The sequence below is a fragment of the Lineus longissimus genome, chromosome 15, assembly GCF_910592395.1.
Source record: "Lineus longissimus chromosome 15, tnLinLong1.2, whole genome shotgun sequence".
Lineage (NCBI taxonomy): Eukaryota > Metazoa > Nemertea > Pilidiophora > Heteronemertea > Lineidae > Lineus > Lineus longissimus.
In genome coordinates this window covers 1,395,064-1,417,807 of record NC_088322.1, presented here as the reverse complement: position 1 = coordinate 1,417,807, position 22,744 = coordinate 1,395,064, and the positions used below count along the sequence as shown (strand labels likewise).

At 41.5% G+C, this 22,744-nt stretch overlaps 1 protein-coding gene across 1 annotated transcript; it reads left to right on the top strand.

Annotated features, from left to right (window-relative positions):
• Positions 1-9,116: 9,116 nt before the first annotated feature.
• Positions 9,117-21,745, top strand: LOC135499524 (serine/threonine-protein phosphatase 6 regulatory ankyrin repeat subunit B-like). Its single transcript, XM_064790331.1, has 4 exons — positions 9,117-11,574; positions 11,740-12,786; positions 13,270-14,282; positions 21,728-21,745. Exons 1-4 carry the CDS (start codon positions 9,117-9,119, stop codon positions 21,743-21,745), a joined length of 4,536 nt encoding a protein of 1,511 aa, XP_064646401.1.
• The last annotated feature ends 999 nt before the right edge of the window (positions 21,746-22,744 follow it).

Below are 22,744 nucleotides of genomic sequence, written 5' to 3'. Positions count from 1 at the left end.
GTTTTTGACAAATGACTACGTCACTTTCTCATAAATCAGTAAGGTTTTCGAATCGAAATGCACATTTTCTAGAAATTGATGGTTTAATCCCACCCGGACGGCTCGCTTCAATGCCGTTTTCGTTGATGACGTCACAACATGAAAATTTTAGCGGTCGCGGTGGTTTACATTCAGCGATTTTATAATAAATCTAATCAATGAAATGGCCAGGACCATTGTGCTCACCTCATGTGGAGGAAAGATGGATAAAGAGCATGGTATTGTGTCATGTAGTGTTAGGTTTGATGTAGGTCCAAGCAATTACAATTTCCCCAAAATGGCCAATTTACAGTACACCTCTGTGACCTTGAAAAGTAGGTCAAATCAAAGAAGACCCGGGTGACACATTGAATGGTTGTTAGAATTAGATGTACCTATGATATAAAATTGGTGCCAATCGGGCAAGTAATACTAGGAATAATGGCATTTTGAAGAATTTAGGATTTGGCCCCCTCCCTGGAGGCCAAACGGCAAATCAGATCGCACCAAACTTCGGTACCTGAGACCACCTGACCAAGGGGTACATGTGTACTTAATTTGTGATCAATAGTCATTGCAGTTAAGAAACGTGCCATAGTTACGGCCTGACGGCCAATTTACGCCATTTGACCTTGTGACCTTGACAAGAAGGTCAAATTAAAAACCTGTGTGACATATACTGTATGGTGGTTAGATGTACCCATGATATCAAATTGGTGGCAATCGGGCAAGAAGTTAAGGAATAATCACATTTTTAAGGTTTTTGGATTTTGCCCCCTGGTGGTCAAGTGGTGAATCATATTGGACCAAACTTCGGTCCCTGAGATCACCTGACTAAGGGGTAAATGTGTACCAAATTTGGGATCAATAGTCATTGCAGTTTAGAAACAAGCCATCGTTACATCCTAACAGCCAATTTACACCACTTGACCTCTGTGACCTTGAAAAGGAGGGCAAATCAAAAACCCGGAGGATATATGATGCACCTTTGCTAGAAGTACCTACCATATTTTTTTCAAAATTTCCCGACTACTATTAAGGGAGATATTGCATATTTTCACTTTTAACGTTTGGCCCCCTGGTGGCCAAACCATGAAACGAATCGGACCGAAACTTGGTCTCCAAGGTGTCATTACATAAGGGTACATGTGTACCAAGTTTCAACTCAATAGCTCTAACAGTTACGAAACGTGCCCTGCTAACGGACGACGGACGACGACGACGACGACGAAGACGGACGACGGACGCCACGGTATGGGATAAGCTCACCTCTGCTAAGAGGTGAGCTAAAAATGGAAAATTTGAGCTTTACATTTGTGATCAACATTAAAAACGGACATATTTCCGCAAAGTTGTAAATCACATCATAGTATCACTTTAAATTATCCTAATGTCATTTATGATTTTGAGGGGATAAGAAAATCTCACAAAAATCATCGAAAATTGAAAATCTCAGATGTTTGATATTTTGCGATTATCAAGAAAGCAGACACAACTTTTGTTGAACTTTCTTTAAGTCAGAGAAGTGACCAGAGCATGATTCCACTCTATTTTAAGATTAATAATTTCATGATTTGAAAAGATAGATTTTTTCGTGACATTTTGATGAAGAATTTTACGATTGACGTAAGTGCAGAGCAAACGCTAACAAGAAGAAAAAGTAATAATGATCAGGAAATGTCCCACATAAAATGGGTCCAACATGAGTGAAGAGAAAGTGAGACACGTCTCAATTGGCGATCAAAGGCCGCTTGGGTGGATCTAGGCTTTGTCGTGTTAATAGTCTCTGGCCAGATAGATGCCTATTTTAGAACAAGCCAGCCAAGATGAGTTTGAAAACATCAGATCACACAAACTCAGGCATGTCTCAGTACACATGCACAGTCCTTCAAAAAAGTAAATGGACACACAAAAATCAAATTTTCTTGAAAACGGCTGGTGATAAATCGATGCGGTTTGCTGCATTTGATAGGGCATTTAGTTGTTCATCATGATATCTACCACTTGGAAATTTGCTATTTTACCTATAAGTCAATTTTTTCGATTTATGAAAGGTCCCAAAATCAACTTTTTTATCACACATTTTTTGGGGGCAAATTTTATATTGACTGGAAGCTTCTGTTGAGTTATGAGTGAATATCTAAGAAATTCCACAGTTTTCACTTGAATCTGCAACTGATTAACCCATTTGTGCAAAAGGGTTTTGTTACCCGGTCTTCTACTGCGGAGATGCCCCCTTGATATTATTCACCTGGCCCAGACAACCGGAATCATGTCACCATTTCAATGGCCTTGTTTAATATGCCTATGAATAGCTCTCCCAGGCCTGGATTTGGCAGCTGGACAATGGGTTCACCAATATTACTTTACCCTCGCGTTTACAATACATCAATGTTAACAACATTTCCACCCCCATTCAAAACCTCAGCCAATAAGGAATTAACACTCGGGCTGCATGTTGAAACTGACATAATTGGCTATGGTCGACTTCTCCAAAGTAATTCCAAAGTCAATAAACAAGGTGCAAAATTTTGACATAAAATGCTGTTTTCCCACCAATTAACACAAGATATTTTCATCACCTTGATGGGGACGTGGGTTTTTCATCATGGTGATTCATCCTATCAAGAAAAAGTACGAAAAAAATCGGAAACGAAAAAGTTGATTTTGGGGCCTTTTGTAAATCAATAAAAGTCGGTATTAGATAAAATGGCTAATTTTTATGTGGTAGATACCATGATGCACAACTAAATGTCCTATCAAATGCAGCAAACCGAATCGATTTATCACCAGCCGTTTTCAAGAAAATTTGATTTTTGTGTGTCCATTTACTTTTTTGAAGGACTGTACATATTATCACTGACACAATAACATTTTCATATTTGATCAGGCTGAAGTTTGAGTTTCACTTTACATTCATTTCATTGATCAGGTTGATGGGGAATAATGATTTTTGAAGATGATATAATGTTATTACATCTACCTGTAATAAAAACTTGGTGATAATCGAGTCCCAAGTTACCGTGATACAGCACTTTTTGTGCTTTTGGTCAATACTCTAAACTCTCCGATCTAAGACTGTTTCTAGATATGTAAGCCAAGCCCCCTGTAGATATCATGCGCATTGTCGTTGGATGCCATCCAACATTCAACTCAATCAGGATGAACAGTGAGTGGGTAATAATAATTTGTTCAATGCTTATGCCTTTCGCCTTCGGATCCGCTTTATTATCCAATAGCTGATTAACTATTAACACTGATAGAGAGGTGTCCTAAGTAGGGAGGTTATGCCATTATTGTCCAATAGTGGATTCATATGTATGTTTCATGGGGGGTCTTGGGTCCTTTATATGCACTTTGATGAAAAGAAATAGTCTTAATTATTGATTATTTCAACATCATTGAGAGGCACATTCGATAGTATTTCATTATGATACCTTATACCTTATGACTATTCTACTGGAGGCAATTTATAATTACCAACATTGCTATTACATTGTAGTGTTAGTACTTAAGTCATTCTAATTAGGGCATCCTGACAAATATATCTGTCAACCTCGATCCTAGTACCGTACTTCTAATGATTTGTATGAATGGAAATCACAATAAGAAATCTCAGATCGAGGTTACAGTGTGCACCATGAAGGAGACAGTGCTCTCTATTCATCAGATCAAACAAACAGGGAACATGTGAGTTTGGATATCGTAGCTTCTAAGTGTGTGACATTCCCAGACTCAAATGTAAGCAACGCTCTGATTGGGTGCACTTACTTCTGCGCTGGCTACTTCACCAAATGCGGGCGAATGTCTCTTGGGTTTGTGGGCACGGCCAGAGAAGCAAACATTAACCCCTGATTTGCTCAGGATGTAACTAGAGAAGCAACAAACATTGAATTCACTCCACCCTTATTAACTGAACACAATGTCTAATTCATCAATTATGGAAACTTCTCACTTGTTAGGCCTAATCAGAGTTGTTTGAAAGACCCGGGCCTAATCAACTCCCTAAGTGCACACGGGAAGCCATTGCTTTTGTTCACTGTCTGTAATTGCAAGGTAATTTGACCAAAAAGTCACCATCGCCATCTCTGCAATTCCAAGTAGATCGGGACTGAACAGACTTGTCTGTAATACAGAGGCATCCGCATGGTAGAGGTGTCCGCAAGGGGAGGTTCTACTGTATTCTTCTAACTGATGGCACACTTTATTCATCAAATATCATTATGAACATGATGAAGGGTATTTATGGAGGAAGTAGGCTAATTTTCAGACTTATGTTTTGATTAAAAAAAACCCAATGTCACAGGGCAGTCAGAGTAGAAAACGGGTTAAATAGAATGTTGACTAGCAGGATATCGTCACTTCAACTGAGTTCGAAATAGAAAGAATCCACTCAACAAATGGTCTGATCTATCACGAGACATAACACTTGAGAACTTTAAAAATAATTCCATCAATAAGTTTTTGAGAAGGTCAGACCTAATATCAGGCACACTGTTTATCTCGGCAAGTAGAAACAGTGGAGGGAATATACCAATACCTTATAGAAGATTACTCAAAATAATGCCAAGCTCAATCAGGTGAACTGGCTTGTGTTCCTTCCCACCACCAAGACAAGTTCGGTCCGCTGCCATTTCGGCCCATGCTCTATGACTAAAAGGACCAATGGGATTATTAAAGGACCATTGGTAAAATTATGGGCAATATTACCAAGCTTTTGGCAGCCCATTCACCACCTATTCTACATAAGTCATTTCCATCAACAACTAACCCAAACCCCTGTCAAAAATTTGCACTAAAAAGAAAAAATTCAAAATCTGACTTCATTATAATGATATTCCGATGTTGACAGCGATTTGAGGCGAGTTAGCCCTCCATGCGTTGATCCTCTCCATGTGGGCCGATGCACTAGTAAGGCACAGCCTGGATCCAAGGTTTGACACCTTGGCATTACGACGTGATGCTGTAGATATCGATACTTCCTTAGTGCTTAACAAATCAGGGATTTCCCCAATCAAACTAAAAAGTACACTTTCTACAATCGACATCTTTTCCTAAAATGGCTTCGAAAAATGTGAATGAAAATGTGTTATTTGCAAGGCTTCAGCCCCCGAAATCTCGGTAAAACAATGCGACCTTCACTGCCCTGTTGGCAGGGTGAAATCGAAATGACATCACAGAATTATCCGCCAGTTTTAAAAGCAATTCCTGCACCAGGATTCATTCACAAAAGTGGGAATTTTGAACGGCCCAATAAAAAGTTTAGGTGGCAATAAAGTCGTTTTGAAGACATGGCCACAGGTGTTTTTTTTGAGGGGGGGGGGGTATCCCCCACACTTTTTACTCTTTCTCACTTGAAATCTTTCTCATGATACACCCAAGTTTCACTGATCAAAGACAGTTTCTCTATTCATGTCCAGCCCCAAATGAGCACATGGACCTTGGATGCCTTCAACAACATGATTTTTGTCCAAAAACAATTGGTTGGGAACATCCCTTATCTGATAGTCATGACGTCCTGGTTTTTGGGTCGATTTTGTAGTAATTAACAAAGCAGTCTAAGATTGCTGGAAGTTTGTCAGAGAGAAAGTCTGACACAAAAATATAGCATTGCAAAGAAATGACAAAAAACCACACCAAACTCATTTGACAGAGATTAAAGGCAAGATTTGTTTGTTCCATAAAAACTAGAAACTAGATATCGAATTTGAGATTTTTCAATTGGGACATACTAGAACAATAATATGAACGAACCATGGCCTTAAAGGGGGACTATAGGCAGGAGCAGAGGGGCTTATTTGGCCATCCTCAGCTGACTAATATACAGAGTAAGGGCCCCGGGTCATGTCTGATTCAGCACTATTCCTCATACAAGCATGAATCATTTTGACATACTGTGAGATGTTAAAGACCCCTATTGGCGACTTCGTGTAACTTTATCTTGCCTGCCTAGCTGCTGCCTATATTGTCCCTTTAAATCTAGATCATGTAGAAAGTTGATATAAAGTGAAACTCAAAACTCAGCCTTATTAAAATTTGAAATGTCAATGAGATGATACTGGTACTTATAAAGTGAACCAATCGGTTGGTACAGAATTCTTTGCCAATGTGACCTTTTCAAAATCTTGTTGACTGATTTTTTTTTTAATGTTATCTATAAGTTTTGAACATTTTAAGTGTTTTTGTCCATGACAAATCTGTTATTTCATGGTTTGTTTTTCCAAAAATATGTGAAGTTACATGTATTTGTTTCTCCAGGCCAGGATCAGCATCCAGCAACACAGTTTGGCTCACCAAACCAGCTCCAGGCCAGGATCAGCATCCAGCAACACAGTTTGGCTCACCAAACCAGCTCCAGGCCAGGATCGGCATCCAGCAACACAGTTTGGCTCTCCAAACCAGATCCAGGCCAGGATCAGCATCCAGCAACACAGTTTTGCTCATCAAAAAAGCTCCAGGCCAGGATCAGCATCCAGCAACACAGTTTTGCTCATCAAACCAGCTCCAAGCCAGGACCAGCATCCAGCAACACAGTTTGGCTCACCAAACCAGCTCCAGGCCAGGATCAGCATCCAGCAACACAGTTTGGCTCACCAAACCAGATCCAGGCCAGGATCAGCATCCAGCAACACAGTTTTGCTCATCAAACCAGCTCCAAGCCAGGACCAGCATCCAGCAACACAGTTTGGCTCACCAAACCAGCTCCAGGCCAGGACCAGCATCCAGCAACACAGTTTGGCTCACCAAACCAGCTCCACGCCAGGATCAGCATCCAGCAACACAGTTTGGCTCACCAAACCAGCTCCACGCCAGGATCAGCATCCAGCAACACAGTTTGGCTCTCCAAACCAGATCCAGGCCAGGACCAGCATCCAGCAACACAGTTTTGCTCATCAAACCAGCTCCAAGCCAGGACCAGCATCCAGCAACACAGTTTGGCTCACCAAACCAGCTCCAGGCCAGGACCAGCATCCAGCAACACAGTTTGGCTCACCAAACCAGCTCCACGCCAGGATCAGCATCCAGCAACACAGTTTGGCTCACCAAACCAGATCCAGGCCAGGACCAGCATCCTGCAACACAGTTTTGCTCATCAAACCAGCTCCAAGCCAGGACCAGCATCCAGCAACACAGTTTGGCTCACCAAACCAGCTCCAGGCCAGGACCAGCATCCAGCAACACAGTTTGGCTCACCAAACCAGCTCCACGCCAGGATCAGCATCCAGCAACACAGTTTGGCTCACCAAACCAGCTCCACGCCAGGATCAGCATCCAGCAACACAGTTTGGCTCTCCAAACCAGATCCAGGCCAGGATCGGCATCCAGCAACACAGTTTGGCTCACCAAACCAGCTCCAGGCCAGGATCAGCATCCAGCAACACAGTTTGGCTCACCAAACCAGCTCCAGGCCAGGATCAGCATCCAGCAACACAGTTTGGCTCACCAAACCAGCTCCAGGCCAGGATCAGCATCCAGCAACACAGTTTGGCTCACCAAACCAGCTCCAGGCCAGGACCAGCATCCAGCAACACAGTTTGGCTCACCAAACCAGCTCCAAGCCAGAACCAGCATCCAGCAACACAGTTTGGCTCACCAAACCAGCTTCAGGCCAGGATCAGCATCCAGCAACACAGTTTGGCTCACCAAACCAGCTCCAGGCCAGGACCAGCATCCAGCAACACAGTTTGGCTCACCAAACCAGCTCCAAGCCAGAACCAGCATCCAGCAACACAGTTTGGCTCACCAAACCAGCTCCAGGCCAGGACCAGCATCCAGCAACACAGTTTGGCTCTCCAAACCAGCTCCAGGCCAGGACCAGCATCCAGCAACACAGTTTGGCTCACCAAACCAGCTCCAGGCCAGGATCAGCATCCAGCAACACAGTTTGGCTCACCAAACCAGCTCCAGGCCAGGACCAGCATCCAGCAACACAGTTTGGCTCACCAAACCAGCTCCAAGCCAGAACCAGCATCCAGCAACACAGTTTGGCTCACCAAACCAGCTCCAGGCCAGGACCAGCATCCAGCAGAGAATATTGGCTCACGAAACCAGTTCGAGGCACAATATTTCTAAGTTTGGATTATACAATTGACACAGTGTTTTGAATAGAACAGGACGGAAATTTGCTTTGGATTAAGGTACTGTACATTCACATGTGATTATTCAAAACCTGATTTTGGATTAATTCACTCAGTTTCAATTCAAATAGCTGCAGACTTGATTTTATCCAAACTGACGGTGATATTTTGGACCAGCGCAAGTAGTGAGGAGGATTGTGGAGCCGCTAGACAACTTGAATATGGTAACAAAACTCACAAGAACATTTTAAAGACACGAGTGATGGACTCTTTGGTTGTGATTTTTTTAATCACAATCAACCTGAGGTTTAACAGTCTTCAAGTCTACGCCAAAAACAGGTAAAGCAATTATATTTCTACTTATTTTGGCCTTAAAAGGCATTGACATTCACAGGTTCATTTCATTTTAACTGACCAGTATTTTTCCTACAAATTTCTTTAGTCAGAAGAAAAAAACATTTGCAAATTTGTCTTTCCAGTATTGATCATAATACATTGCTATAAGATTGACATGATCAATGTGTGCATTCTTACAACCAGTTGGAATAGAAACTTGCAAAAGGAATCTTAAAGTAGTCTTATATCAGACAACGTCATAAATAGGCATTTTTTTCAAAGCCAACTGAAAAAAAAACTACACAATTTGAAAGGTATCCAAAGCCTCTCTCCATTGCACCAAGGAACATATCAATCAGTGATTATTTTCATTTCTCAAAAAGTTCTAGTTTAGAGTTGAACTAACAAATTGACCTCTTAGTTATCATCCTAATGCAAGCCAATACAATACCCTAACCCACTATAACAGAAAGGATTGCATAAAAGAACATCAAAATCTGTAATACATTAACCATTTGCTTGGAACGCAGAAAATAATACAAAGTAAGATTCAGTGCACAGACAAAGGTAAACAATCACGAAACAACTACTTCTTCTTCAGACAAGTCAAATAGTTTCACTTTCAGGATTAAACAATTCTGTATCATATCAACGATAAATATATTTAACTTCCATTTTATCAAAATGGCCGCGGCGATAACTTCACAAAAGAGTAGTGGTGAAATGCCACCTGGTGAGAAACCTGAAAAGTATCCTTTACACAAAGCGGCCAAAGATGGCAACTTGGATCAAGTTCAGTCTCTTGTCCACCAGGGGGAAGATATCACCGCCAAGAATGACGAGGGGGAGATGGTGCTGCATTGTGCGGCAATGTCAAGTGAACAGAAAGTTGTTGAGTACCTAGTCAGTCAAGGAGCTGATGTCAACTGTAAAACAGAGGGTGGCAGTAATCCCTTGGCAAACTGCTCATTAACGGGTAACATGGACATGGTGAAATACTTCATAAGCCTTGGGGCTGATGTCTTCGCTGTAAACAAATTAGGATGCAATGCATTGCACTGGGCAGCTCGATCATCCAATACTGATCTTGTAGATTACCTGGTTAATAGCCTCGGCTTGGATGTGAACTGTAAGACTGGTGGTGATAGAACCCCGTTACTGTTCTCATCAACGGAGGGTAACCTGGACATGTTCAAACATCTCATCAGTCTCGGGGCTGATGTGAACGCCACTGATAAGAATGGGCTCAATGTGATGCACAAGGCAGCTCTATCATCCAATACTGATCTTGTAGATTACCTGGTTAATAGCCTCGGCTTGGATGTGAACTGTAAGACTGGTGGTGATAGAACCCCGTTACTGTTCTCATCAATGGAGGGTAACCTGGACATGTTCAAACATCTCATCAGTCTCGGGGCTGATGTGAACGCCACTGATAAGAATGGGCTCAATGTGATGCACAAGGCAGCTCTATCATCCAATACTGATCTTGTAGATTACCTGGTTAATAGCCTCGGCTTGGATGTGAACTGTAGGACTGGTGATAATAGAACCCCGTTACTGTTCTCATCAACGGAGGGTAACCTGGACATGTTCAAACATCTCATCAGTCTCGGGGCTGATGTGAACGCCACTGATAAGAATGGGCTCAATGTGATGCACAAGGCAGCTCTATCATCCAATACTGATCTTGTAGATTACCTGGTTAATAGCCTCGGCTTGGATGTGAACTGTAGGGCTGGTGATGATAGCACCCCGCTACTGTTCTCATCATTGAAGGGTAACCTGGACATGTTCAAACATCTCATCAGTCTCGGGGCTGATGTGAACGCCACTAATAAGAATGGGTGGAATGTGATGCAGATGGCGTCTCAGTTTATATCCAATACTGATCTTGTAGATTACCTGGTTAATAGCCTCAGCTTGGATGTGAACTGTAGGACTGGTGATGATAGCACCCCGCTACTGTTCTCATCAACGGAGGTTAACCTGGACATGTTCAAACATCTCATCAGTCTCGGGGCTGATGTGAACGCCACTGATAAGAATGGGTGGAATGTGATGCACATGGCGTCTCAATCATCCAGTACTGATCTTGTAGATTACCTGGTTAATAGCCTCGGCTTGGATGTGAACTGTAGGACTGGTGATGATAGCACCCCGCTACTGATCTCATCAACGGAGGATAACCTGGACATGTTCAAACATCTCATCAGTCTCGGGGCTGATGTGAACGCCACTGATAAGAATGGGCTCAATGTGATGCGGATGGCGTCTCTATCATCCAATACTGATCTTGTCGATTACCTGGTTAATAGCCTCCGCTTGGATGTGAACTGTAGGACTGGTGATGATAGCACCCCGCTACTGTTCTCATCATTGAAGGGTAACCTGGACATGTTCAAACATCTCATCAGTCTCGGGGCTGATGTGAACGCCACTGATAAGAAAGGGCTCAATGTGATGCACGTGGCAGCTCAATCATCCAGTACTGATCTTGTAGATTACCTGGTTAATAGCCTCGGCTTGGATGTGAACTGTAGGACTGGTGATGATAGCACCCCGCTACTGTTCTCATCAACGGAGGTTAACCTGGACATGTTCAAACATCTCATCAGTCTCGGGGCTGATGTGAACGCCACTGATAAGAATGGGTGGAATGTGATGCACCTGGCAGCTCTATCATCCCGTACTGATCTTGTAGATTACCTGGTTAATAGCCTCGGCTTGGATGTGAACTGTAGGACTGGTGATGATAGCACCCCGCTACTGATCTCATCAACGGAGGATAACCTGGACATGTTCAAACATCTCATCAGTCTCGGGGCTGATGTGAACGCCACTGATAAGAATGGGCTCAATGTGATGCGGATGGCGTCTCTATCATCCAATACTGATCTTGTCGATTACCTGGTTAATAGCATCCGCTTGGATGTGAACTGTAGGACTGGTGATGATAGCACCCCGCTACTGCTCCTATTATTGAAGGGTAACCTGGACATGTTCAAACATCTCATCAGTCTCGGGGCTGATGTGAACGCCACTGATAAGAAAGGGCTCAATGTGATGCACGTGGCAGCTCAATCATCCAGTACTGATCTTGTAGATTACCTGGTTAATAGCCTCGGCTTGGATGTGAACTGTAGGACTGGTAATGATAGCACCCCGCTACTGTTCTCATCACGGAAGGGTAACCTGGACATGTTCAAACATCTCATCAGTCTCAGGGCTGATGTGAACGCCACTGATAAGAATGGGCTCAATGTGATGCACATGGCAGCTCTATCATCCAATACTGATCTTGTAGATTACCTGGTTCATAGCCTCGGCTTGGATGTGAACTGTAGGACTGGTGATGATAGCATCTCACTACTGGCACTACTGCTCCTATCATTGAAGGGTAACCTGGACATGTTCAAACATCTCATCAGTCTCGGGGCTGATGTGAACGCCACTGATGAGAATGGGCTCAATGTGATGCACATGGCAGCTCTATCATCCAATACTGATCTTGTAGATTACCTGGTTAATAGCCTCGGCTTGGATGTGAACTGTAGGATTGGTAATGATAGCACCCCGCTACTGTTCTCATCATGGGAGAGTAACCTGGACATGTTCAAACATCTCATCAGTCTCGGGGCTGATGTGAAAGCCACTGATAAGAATGGGCTCAATGTGATGCACTGGGCAGCCCGATCATCTAATACTGATCTTGTAGATTACCTGGTTAATAGCCTCGGCTTGGATGTGAACTGTAGGACTGGTGATAATAGAACCCCGCTACTGTTCTCATCATTGAAGGGTAACCTGGACATGTTCAAACATCTCATCAGTCTCGGGGCTGATGTGAAAGCCACTGATAAGAATGGGCTCAATGTGATGCACATGGCGTCTCAATCATCCAATACTGATCTTGTAGATTACCTGGTTAATAGCCTCGGCTTGGATGTGAACTGTAGGACTGGTGATAATAGAACCCCGCTACTGTTCTCATCATTGAAGGGTAACCTGGACATGTTCAAACATCTCATCAGTCTCGGGGCTGATGTGAACGCCACTGATAAGAATGGGCTCAGTGTGATGCACATGGCGTCTCGATCATCCAATACTGATCTTGTAGATTACCTGGTTAATAGCCTCCGCTTGGATGTGAACTGTAGGGCTGGTGATGATAGCACCCCGCTACTGATCTCATCATCGAAGGGTAACCTGGACATGTTCAAACATCTCATCAGTCTCGGGGCTGATGTGAACACCACTGATAAGAAAGGGCTCAATGTGTTGCACATGGCAGCTCTATCATCCAGTACTGATCTTGTAGATTACCTGGGTAGTCTTGGTGTGAATCCTAAAGGTAGACAATCTAGTTTTACTCCTATTGATATTTCTATCTATAGAAGAGATGAGGACATGGTATCACGTTGGATCAAAACCAACCAGGCTCACCCTAAATCTTCAATTCGTACATGTGTTAGACTTGGATACACCTCGTGTGCAAGAATGATTTTGGATGCAGTGGAAGATAGTAATGACCTTGCAACTCCACTACTTCAAAATTGTCTTAAGTTGAGTTGCACTCATGGATTTATTGATATTGTTAGGCTACCATTACTGAAAGGATTCGAGGAAGCATCTCCTGCATTATCTTGCTTGTCATTTTCTGATTGCATTGATTATTTCAAATGGTTCTCAATTAGTCCAGCAGAGATACTCAAAATGCCAGTGGAAAACTTCAGCCAAGTTCCAGGGATAGGAAGTGTCTTGAAAATACCTAATGCGACGACACAGAAGGTGCATGATGCAGTTTTGAAATTTATGCCTGATTCCCTGCACACAGGTGAAATGTTAAAGCTATTTGATACCAGCCAGAATCGGAAGGTTTGTGGTAGTGTTGCAGAGAGATGTAGGGTTGGTCTCCCTAATGAAATGGACATACTGTTCCTATATGAGGAGAGGTCAACTCATCCCATTCCAGTGCATTCAGGATATGCGCAATATTCTGGAGGCAAAATATATTTGCCAAGTGGCAGCAGAGACTTCCATCGATACTTTTTCGATGAATTGGAGACTACTATTGAATCAAAACCATCTGGATATGGATTGAAATATTACCAACCTGGAGATTTAGCTGGGCCTGATATTGACAAAAATCGAAAAGCCTGTTCTCCCATTTTACTTGATTGGGAATCAAACAAACTGCGTGTATCAGTTGATGCTGTGCCTTGTGTTCACTTTGATGACTGGCGGGAGGAATTCAAACAAAGCACCTGGTTGATGGACCACAATGAACTCAAGAAGTGGGGATACCTCCTGGTACCTAAGCCACCTTATAAAAAGAGCAAACTAGCCAAGCAGTTGACGGAACAACAATTAGAGGGACTCTGGCGGATATCGTTTTCACATCTTGAGGTGGAACATATCAATAGCCTAGAAAACAGGATCAAGAATGTGTATATCACAGCCAAATGTCTGAAGAATCCAGATGTGTGCCGCATCATGATTGCTGAAGGTGAAGGTCTTCCTAAGAATGTTGATGACTACATCAGCAGTTACCAGCTGAAGTCCATGTTTCTGATGAATGCTGAGGATTTCCGTAAGTCAGAGCAGAGTCTTGGTGAGATGGTGTGTAAGGTGTATGAGGACCTTGCTGACGCCCTCCACAAGGGTTTCATCCCTACATTCTTTGCACCAGGTCACAATGTCTTGGCGGGACTCAAACTTGATGTTGCCAAGAGTGCAAAAGTGGCCAGCATAATGAAAGCCTTTGTGAGAAGACTGTGCAGAAAGGGAGAAGAAACCAAAGATGTTGGTGTTGATATTAAATGTCAAACAGCAACGGTGAAAGACAATGTAAGGACCTCACATGAAAAGATTGAGGACGCTGCAAACCCTGCGGCTGTTTCAATGGAGGATGAATCCACCACAGAAGTGGAGGGGAGAGACCATGCCAGGAGTTGCCTTGGACAGACCAAGGACACCAGAGACCCTGGGACAGTTCCAATGGAAACTGAATCCACAGAAGTGGAGGGGAGAGACCATGCCCGGAGTTGCCTTGGACAGACCAAGGACACCAGAGACCCTGGGACAGTTCCAATGGAAACTGAATCCACAGAAGTGGAGGGGAGAGACCATGCCCGGAGTTGCCTTGGACAGACCAAGGACACCAGAGACCCTGGGACAGTTCAAGTGGAAACTATATCCACAGAAGTGGAGGGGAGAGACCATGCCATGAGTTGCCTTGGACAGACCAAGGACACCATAGACCCTGGGACAGTTCCAATGGAAACTGAATCCACAGAAGTGGAGGGGAGAGACCATGCCCGGAGTTGCCTTGGACAGACCAAGGACACCAGAGTCACTGGGACAGTTCCAATGGAAACTGAATCCACAGAAGTGGAGGGGACAGACCATGCCAGGAGTTGCCTTGGACAGACCAAGGACACCATAGACCCTGGGACAGTTCCAATGGAAACTGAATCCACAGAAGTGGAGGGGAGAGACCATGCCAGAAGTTGCGTTGGACAGACCAAGGACACCATAGACCCCGGGGAAGTTCAAATGGAAACAATATCCACAGAAGTGGCGGGAAGAGACCATGCCAGGAGTTGCCTTGGACAGACCAAGGACACCAGAGTCCCTCGGACAGTTCCACTGGAAACTGAATCCACAGAAGTGGAGGGGAGAGACCATGCCAGGAGTTGCCTTGGACAGACCAAGGACACCAGAGTCCCTGGGACAGTTCCAATGGAAAGTGAATCCACAGTAGTGGAGGGGAGAGACCATGCCAGCAGTTGCCTTGGACAGACCAAGGACACCAGAGTCCCAGGGACAGTTCCACTGGAAACTGAATCCACAGAAGTGGAGGGGAGAGACCATGCCAGGAGTTGCCTTGGACAGACCAAGGACACCATAGACCCTGGGGAAGTTCAAGTGGAAACTATATCCACAGAAGTGGCGAGAAGAGACCATGCCAGGAGTTGCCTTGGACAGACCAAGGACACCAGAGTTCCTGGGACAGTTCCACTGGAAACTGAATCCACAGAAGTGGAGGGGAGAGACCATACCAGGAGTTGCCTTGGACAGACCAAGGACACCAGAGTCCCTGGGACAGTTCCACTCGAAACTGAGTCCACAGAAGTGGAGGGGAGAGACCATGCCAGGAGTTGCCTTGGACAGACCAAGGACACCATAGATACTGGGGCCATTATCCGAGAATTGGAATCTATAGATGAGAAAGGGACATACCTTGCTGTTGACATCATCAGTGGCCAAATGACTAGATGGAAGATGAAAAACATTCCAACTTCTCAAACAATGGCTGAATCTCCATGGCAACGCTTTTGCCGACAAGTTCACAAGAGACTGCAGAGGTTTTCATGTGCTACTCAACGGGTGATTTCAAAGTTGGTTTTCCTTTTAGTGTTGGGTATTAGTGTCAGTTTTATTCTTATTTTCTACCCCTATATATAAAAACCTATGTCTGGATAAGACCAATTCGAGGTTTTAGTTTAACACCAACACCTGGTTTTATCTAAACACCTAAAACCTGGGCTGAAACTAAGAAGATGTTTTATTCTGCAGGTAAAACTAACGCCAAGATGGACAGAGATAAAACCTTGGAAAAACCAAACATGCATGTTGTTGTCGTTGTTACTGTTCTTTCCCTATTGTAACCGCTTCTGATCTTGCCTGACAAGAATTATAGCAGACGCCTCAAATAAAAATTGTCAAAACATTGAAAACATTGTCAGAAATACAAATTTGGTCGTCTTCTTTCACGTCCATCATCATTCCCATCAGCGTTCAAAATACCAGCAACCACTCCTTGAAATGGTACGAACAACAAGGTGTTAGTTTTATTTGTAATACAAAATGCACTACAAATCTTCCAATTATAACACCGAGCTGGGATTAAGATCAGACCTTGGTGTTCCAATTGGTTTCAGTGTGAAACTAAAACCTAATTTGAAATAGGATAATGCTAAAACTGAGTGTCAAAACTAACACCAGAACTGATTTCATTTATGGTGTTGTGGAGAGTTTTAGTTTTAATCCCGGTGTTAGTTTTTGACACTAAAACCATCCCTTAGTTTTAAGCTAAATCCGGACATAATGCTAAAACCAACAAACACCGACTTTGAAATAGGATGAAACCTAAACCCACTTCATTTCAATGCTGGCTTAATCAAGGGTTTTAGTGTTCCATTTAGTTTTAAAGCTAAATCTAAAAATTGACTTTGAAATCACCCAATGTTCTAGTAACGTAAGAACAGGAACTGACTGAATCTATGATCAGGAAATCTTGGGGGAAATCATTAGCAGAGAGCCTCCTTTGTTGATCAAAGTGTAATATCATCTCACTGTACATGTACATCACCATCTAGTTTTGGAAAAATCCTACAATTTAGAAAATAATGACCAATGAGAACTTGCCTATTTAAATATCTGACACTAGAATACACAGATAAGTCTCGGCACCTTTCCTTTGATCCCAAAGCATTCTTGTGTAACTTAGTGGAAGTCTAAATGAAGGTCTTTTTAATTTAGCTACAAACTGAACTGAATTTCTCACGAGGTGCCGGCTTACTGGTCTAAAAGCAGAAGCTACTATTTTAGTTTACAGTCCGTATTTGCGGGGGGGGGGTTGATGATTGGTCCAAAAAGTCACTATCTCAACAGTTCTGCCCTACAGAGGTTTTTGCTATGAGAAATGACCTAGTAAATAATTCACAGGGACTTGTCTGTAATGTGGATAGAAAAGGTCTTAGATTGTTCAAACTTGAGTGCTCTGTGCAATTAATGTGTAAAACCAATTAAATGTTCAGTGAAAGAGGACATCGCAGTGTTCATTTCAGGACACTGTTGCTCAGAGAGAAATCTATATAACTCTGTTTTATCTGGACTGTAGACTGGTAATAGATTATATAATAGATACACAAAACTATAAAAGCTGTATCAACTATTTAAACTGTAGGTACATTAACTATATAAACTGTCATGATAAACTGTTAACTGTATGTTTTGGGACGCGACTGTGGAAATGGCAGAATTCAGGTGAAAGAGAGGTGAAGAGTTTGAAACCGATATCCCTGTTTCATCTAGATGACAGGGAATGTTGCTTAGTTGAGTAGACTTGTACTAGCAATAGGTTATATGAACCATATGATTATGAACCACATTGAACTATATAAACTACATAAACTATCAACTATTTAAACTGTCAGTACTGTCACAATAAACTTCAAACTGTATGAAACAGTTTGTGAAACCAGAGTTCTCTCTGCAACTACTGGGTAAACCAAAAGTACTTTTCACCAACCTCAGTTCAGTGAAAGTGGAGATTGCAAATTTCATTTAACATGTTCAATTAATTCAGGAGAAAACAGGTAAAGAGTTTGAAATCGAGACCCGTCTTATCTGGATGACAACAAATGTTGTTGACTTATACTAATAAAAGATTATAATCAACTGTGTTAACTATTTAAACTGTATGTACATTTACTATATAAACTGTAACAATAAACTTTAAACTGAATGAAATATTCTGAAGAAAGACAAGGAGAGTAGTAGAATTTTGTTTGAAGCTTAAGCTTTCTAACAACTGGTTTATGTGAAGTATATAAACTATATGAACTATATAAACTGTATCAACTATTTACACTTTAGGTACTGTAACAATAAAGTGTAACTGTATGTTTTGGGGTCTGACTTGAAGACTGTAAATCACGATGCTTAAATTTGACGAATTTGCATTTTCACTTGGCGATCGACTAAATATCATGTTTGCCGCTGAAAGGGTTAATGCATTGAGGTTGACATTTTCTGGCTTTTTAAATTTGCATTTTATGGTGCAGTTTCGAAAATTTCAGGGTTCACAGTATTGAGAAAGAGTCTTATATCGATGAAACTATGAGTATTTTCTCTGCTATTACAAGGTAAACCATAACCTCTTATTTCACAGATTCCGTTTAGTGAAAGTAGACTTTGCAGAGTTCATTTCAATGATTTCAGACTCAGAGGAGAAATATGTGAAGAGTTTAAAATTGGGAACCCTGTATTATCTAGACAACAGGGAATGATGTTGAGTATTGTAGACTTATCCTAGTAATAGATTATATAATCCACATCGATAAATAGAACTATTGAAAACAATATAAACCACATGAACTATAAACTGTGTGAACTATTTACACTGCTGCAGGTCGTTTACTACATAAACTGTAACAATAAATTGTTGGCTATAAGAAGTAATCTTATAATGAAGAAAGGCAGGAAAGCTGGTCGAATTTTGTTTGAACCTCTAAAGCTTCCTAATAACTGGTTTATAAGGATGTGCATTTTGGTACTTTAGCTTTTCACTCAACTCACTTCAAAGATATCTGTCATAAGACATGCTTATATCTCATAGTTCTGTAAAAGGTTTGGGATGAGGTTTAATTTGGAAACATTTCCAGTTTCATACATCATGTCCTTGGACAGCGTCGGAGTTTGTTATCCATGTCTAAGCCTTCGTCCTTAGTCGGGAACACTCCCAAACAAGGTCACGACGCACCATTAATTTCCCAGGCGAGGCGCCCAACAGTGCACTCTAAATGTATTCCATTATGCATTTATTACTTGCCGCGTCATCTCAAATTCACCTCATCCTGGACTGGTAACAGTCTGTATGTTAGCATATTGGAATTTATAAGAAATGTTTCAGAATTCACCTCATCCTGGACTGGTAACAGTCTGTATGTTAGCTGTATTGGAATTTAAAAAGAAATGTTTCAGAATTCACCTCATCCTGGACTGGTAACAGTGTGTATGTTAGCATATTGGAATTTAAAAAGAAATGTTTCAGAATTCAACCTCATCCTGGACTGGTAACAGTCTGTATGTTAGCATATTGGAGTTTAAAAGAAATGTTTCAGAATTCAACCTCATCCTGGACTGGTAACAGTCTGTATGTTAGCATATTGGAATTTAAAAAGAAATGTTTCAGAATTCAACCTCATCCTGGACTGGTAACAGTCTGTATGTTAGCATATTGGAATTTAAAAAGAAATGTTTCAGAATTCAACCTCATCCTGGACTGGTAACAGTCTGTATGTTAGCTGTATTGGAGTTTAAAAGAAATGTTTCAGAATTCACCTCATCCTGGACTGGTAACAGTCTGTATGTTAGCTGTATTGGAGTTTAAAAGAAATGTTTCAGAATTCACCTCATCCTGGACTGGTAACAGTCTGTATGTTAGCTGTATTGGAATTTAAAAGAAATGTTTCAGAATTCACCTCATCCTGGACTGATAACAGTCTGTATGTTAGCATATTGGAATTTAAAAGAAATGTTTCAGAATTCACCTCTTCCTGGACTGGTAACAGTGTGTATGTTAGCATATTGGAATTTAAAAGAAATGTTTCAGAATTCAACCTCTTCCTGGACTGGTAACAGTGTGTATGTTAGCTGTATTGGAATTTAAAAAGAAATGTTTCAGAATTCAACCTCATCCTGGACTGGTAACAGTGTGTATGTTAGCTGTATTGGAATTTAAAAAGAAATGTTTCAGAATTCAACCTCATCCTGGACTGGTAACAGTGTGTATGTTAGCTGTATTGGAATTTAAAAGAAATGTTTCAGAATTCACCTCATCCTGGACTGGTAACAGTCTGTATGTTAGCATATTGGAATTTAAAAGAAATGTTTCAGAATTCAACCTCATCCTGGACTGGTAACAGTCTGTATGTTAGCATATTGGAATTTAAAAGAAATGTTTCAGAATTCACCTCATCCTGGACTGGTAACAGTCTGTATGTTAGCTGTATTGGAATTTAAAAGAAATGTTTCAGAATTCAACCTCATCCTGGACTGGTAACAGTCTGTATGTTAGCATATTGGAATTTAAAAGAAATGTTTCAGAATTCAACCTCATCCTGGACTGGTAACAGTCTGTATGTTCATCCTGGACTGGTAACAGTGTGTATGTTAGCATATTGGAATTTAAAAGAAATGTTTCAGAATTCACCTCATCCTGGACTGGTAACAGTCTGTATGTTAGCATATTGGAATTTAAAAGAAATGTTTCAGAATTCACCTCATCCTGGACTGGTAACAGTCTGTATGTTAGCATATTGGAATTTAAAAGAAATGTTTCAGAATTCACCTCATCCTGGACTGGTAACAGTCTGTATGTTAGCATATTGGAATTTAAAAGAAATGTTTCAGAATTCACCTCATCCTGGACTGGTAACAGTCTGTATGTTAGCTGTATTGGAATTTAAAAGAAATGTTTCAGAATTCACCTCATCCTGGACTGGTAACAGTCTGTATGTTAGCATATTGGAATTTAAAAGAAATGTTTCAGAATTGACCTCATCCTGGACTGGTAACAGTCTGTATGTTAGCATATTGGAATTTAAAAGAAATGTTTCAGAATTCACCTCATCCTGGACTGGTAACAGTCTGTATGTTAGCTGTATTGGAATTTAAAAGAAATGTTTCAGAATTGACCTCATCCTGGACTGGAAACAGTCTGTATGTTAGCATATTGGAATTTAAAAGAAATGTTTCAGAATTCACCTCATCCTGGACTGGTAACAGTCTGTATGTTAGCATATTGGAATTTAAAAGAAATGTTTCAGAATTCACCTCATCCTGGACTGGTAACAGTGTGTATGTTAGCTGTATTGTACAAACATATTCTAAAACACCTTGGTTACAACTTAGTAATGTTTTCAATGTAAAATATAAACAGCCTCCTTTTGGTTGAAGCAGTGTTTTGTGTCGCTACTATTAGTATAACTGCTTTGAATGGGACAAAATATGGAAGCAGATTTCTGCAGGGGGTCCAAGTTGCCGTTCAGGCTCTTTACTACTTACTTTTGCCTTCAACTGTCAATCATACAACGACGGATTTTCAATACAGCGCTGTATGAAATATAAAGCTTGATTTCTACAGGAATATTCTGACATAAATACAGCAGGTGAAATCAGGCAGTTAGTAGCAAAAGGGTTAAATATGTCAGGTGCTGTACACCTGATTGTGAGTTAGCCGATCAATTATGCAATCATTCCTGGTTTATAGCATTGATTGACATCCCCAGTGTACAGGGTGTCTGTAAAAAGGTAATCTTGAAATAATGAGTTGATACAAGCTCAGATTAACCTTGTCTTGGGTAGAATGCCTTTATATCCAAAATGTAAGTTTAATGTGAGAGTTTTTGTTCTTTATTTGTGACCCCATCACATCCAATCGGGTCGTAGGCTGCCAGAAGCACTGATGATATGAAATTATATAGATGTTGATCCACTTTTAGATTATGAGCTCAGATTAATCTTGTCTTGGGTAGAATGCCTTTATATCCAAAATGTAACATATATTATTTGAATGTGAGTGTTTTTGTTCTTTATTTTTGACCCCATCACACCCAATCGGGTCATAGGCTGCCAGAAGCACTGATGATATGAAATTATATTGAAATTAAGATGTTGATCCACTTTTAGATTAGGACCTCATATGTCTCATGAACAGCAAACCTGTCTTCCACTAGTCAATTTGGCAAAAATAGAATCCAAAATACATTTGAAAGGAAGTTTCATGAAGTTCACCCAAAGGAAAATGTCTCATGTTTTGTCAGAAAACTTTGATTTCTCCAAACAAAGTCCATAAAAGCTTGTTGTTTCCTCTGAACATATTTATGAATCTCTCAAGCATCAGGAAAGATCCACATATGGATTTCTTATCAAAATGTACATAGCTGATTCGCTATACGAACACGTGGATAACTCCAATGGCCCCTAAAGCAATATGCTACCCATTTTGGTTTGATGGGCCACATGAAGTCAACAGAGTGAATTCCTCTCACCAATGAGGCATCATCAGAAAGTAGATTGCTGACTGGCCGATTGCAGGCACAGACCAAAAGGGGGCGCACTGGACACATGCACCCCCTCCCCAATTAATCATAATCTTTGAAATAGATTATGAAATTTAGGAACAAACCGGAAATTTGGATGAGAAATGCAGCGCATGCCTACTTTTTTCTGTCACCTGGATACGCCCCTGGATTGGACGCTGTCAGTGATGATGTCATGGATGATGCTCTGTTACCAGGACAACACTGGGGAAGCTCACCAAACTTCTATGGCATAACACATGTCACAGAGCTGACAGATTCTTGTCACAGGCAAGGACCTGACCATAACATGGTAATGCCATCTTACGTTGGAAACTTGTACTAACAGACCCACAACTGTCTGAGTGGACCCAAATATAGCCACAGTCCCCTGTCCCTTGGAGGGAGAGCTGAGTATGTGTTGGTTTTTCATTGTGA

Excerpts from the sequence above, each read along its gene's own strand:
- LOC135499524 (XM_064790331.1), top strand. The coding sequence starts at position 9,117 with ATGGCCGCGGCGATAACTTCACAAAAGAGTAGTGGTGAAATGCCACCT. Across the intron at positions 11,575-11,739 it reads CCTCGGCTTGGATGTGAACT|ATTACCTGGTTCATAGCCTC; the intron begins GTAGGACTGGTA and ends CTGATCTTGTAG. Across the intron at positions 12,787-13,269 it reads TCTTGGTGTGAATCCTAAAG|GTGAAATGTTAAAGCTATTT; the intron begins GTAGACAATCTA and ends CCCTGCACACAG.